General features: G+C 59.5%; 1 protein-coding gene across 1 annotated transcript in view; it reads right to left on the reverse strand.

The window, feature by feature from the left end:
* Positions 1-1,143, reverse strand: part of bcl3 (BCL3 transcription coactivator) — a gene marked incomplete at its 5' end in the record, with an annotated part of 10,938 nt that overhangs the window by 2,192 nt on the left and 7,603 nt on the right. The window contains one exon of the mRNA XM_048593990.1: positions 345-480. Within this exon, the coding sequence (XP_048449947.1) occupies positions 345-480 (136 nt within the window). The remainder of the gene's footprint in view (positions 1-344; positions 481-1,143) is intronic.

A 1,143-nucleotide genomic window follows, 5' to 3' on the forward strand; every position in this document is an offset into this window, starting at 1 on the left:
GGGCCTACATTCCGGGTGAATGGCGGGGCCTACATTCCGGGTGAATGATGGGGCCTACATTTCGGGTGAATGGTGGGGCCTACATGCCAGTCTGAGAAAGCGAAATCGGTCATGGGAAGCCTTAATCATTTTATTTGAGCTTGGTAGGGGGTTGGGGGGGCACGGTGGGCAGTGGGTGAGGGGCGTGGGTGGGGGTGCGGTGTACCAAGGGGAGCTGTAAAATTTACCGGCGGACTCCCCACCCGAGTCCCCTTCCCCCATCTCTGCTCCAACATCCCCCCAACCACCTCCCCCCACCCCCCATCTGCATCACCCCTGGCGGCACTCCTGTTGTCAATACTGACCGTGCGTGCTGGAGAGCGGCGAGCTTGACTTGCTTCCCGGAGAGAGACACTCCTTTATCACGCTGCATGGAGCCCGCTGACCAGGAGGAAGCTGGGGGAGGGTCCGACACGCCTTCCCACGTAGGATGTCAATGACCTGGAGGGAAGTAGGCAGCCCCATGAAGTCAGAAAGGCCGGGCATCCAAGCCCTGACAAACCAGAACACCCCCCGCACCCAAATTCCCATCTTTCTGACCCCCACCACCCCACCTCAGACACCAGGGGGTGGGGGGGGTGCGTGTGCGTTGGGCGCCAAGAGCATTTCAGGGACACGGCCCCACTGAAACGTGCAAAAGACTGAACAGAAAATGAGGAAGCCATTCGGCCCCTCAAATCCGCTTCTACCCCACCCTGCGTCTTCTGAAGCTTACTCTGGCGTGTGGGGAGAGACAGAGGGGTGGGGAGAGGGAAGGAGTGGTGGAGGGAGTGCAGAAGCAGAGAGAGAGAGAGGGAGGGACTGGGGGGGTGGGGCTAATGAGAGGTGGAAGGAGACTGAGATTGAGAAAGAGAGTAGAGGGAGCGATGGAAAGTGAGACAGAGTGAGAGCGAGAGCATGACAGGCAGGGATGAGAGAAGGGAAGAGGGAGAGAGTGAGTGAACGGGAGGTAGAGGGAGAGGGAAACAGAGAGAGTGAGAGAAAGGGAGAGCAAGGCTGAGGGAGAGAGACAGAGGCAGGGAGTGGGAGAGAGAGGGAGGGAGTGCTAGAGAGAGGAAAGGAGGGATTGAGAGAGGGAGGCAGGGAGTGGGAGAGGGGGAGAGA

This window comes from Rhincodon typus, unplaced genomic scaffold (assembly GCF_021869965.1).
Source record: "Rhincodon typus isolate 14 unplaced genomic scaffold, sRhiTyp1.1 hic_rhity00005039, whole genome shotgun sequence".
Classification (NCBI taxonomy): Eukaryota; Metazoa; Chordata; class Chondrichthyes; order Orectolobiformes; family Rhincodontidae; genus Rhincodon; species Rhincodon typus.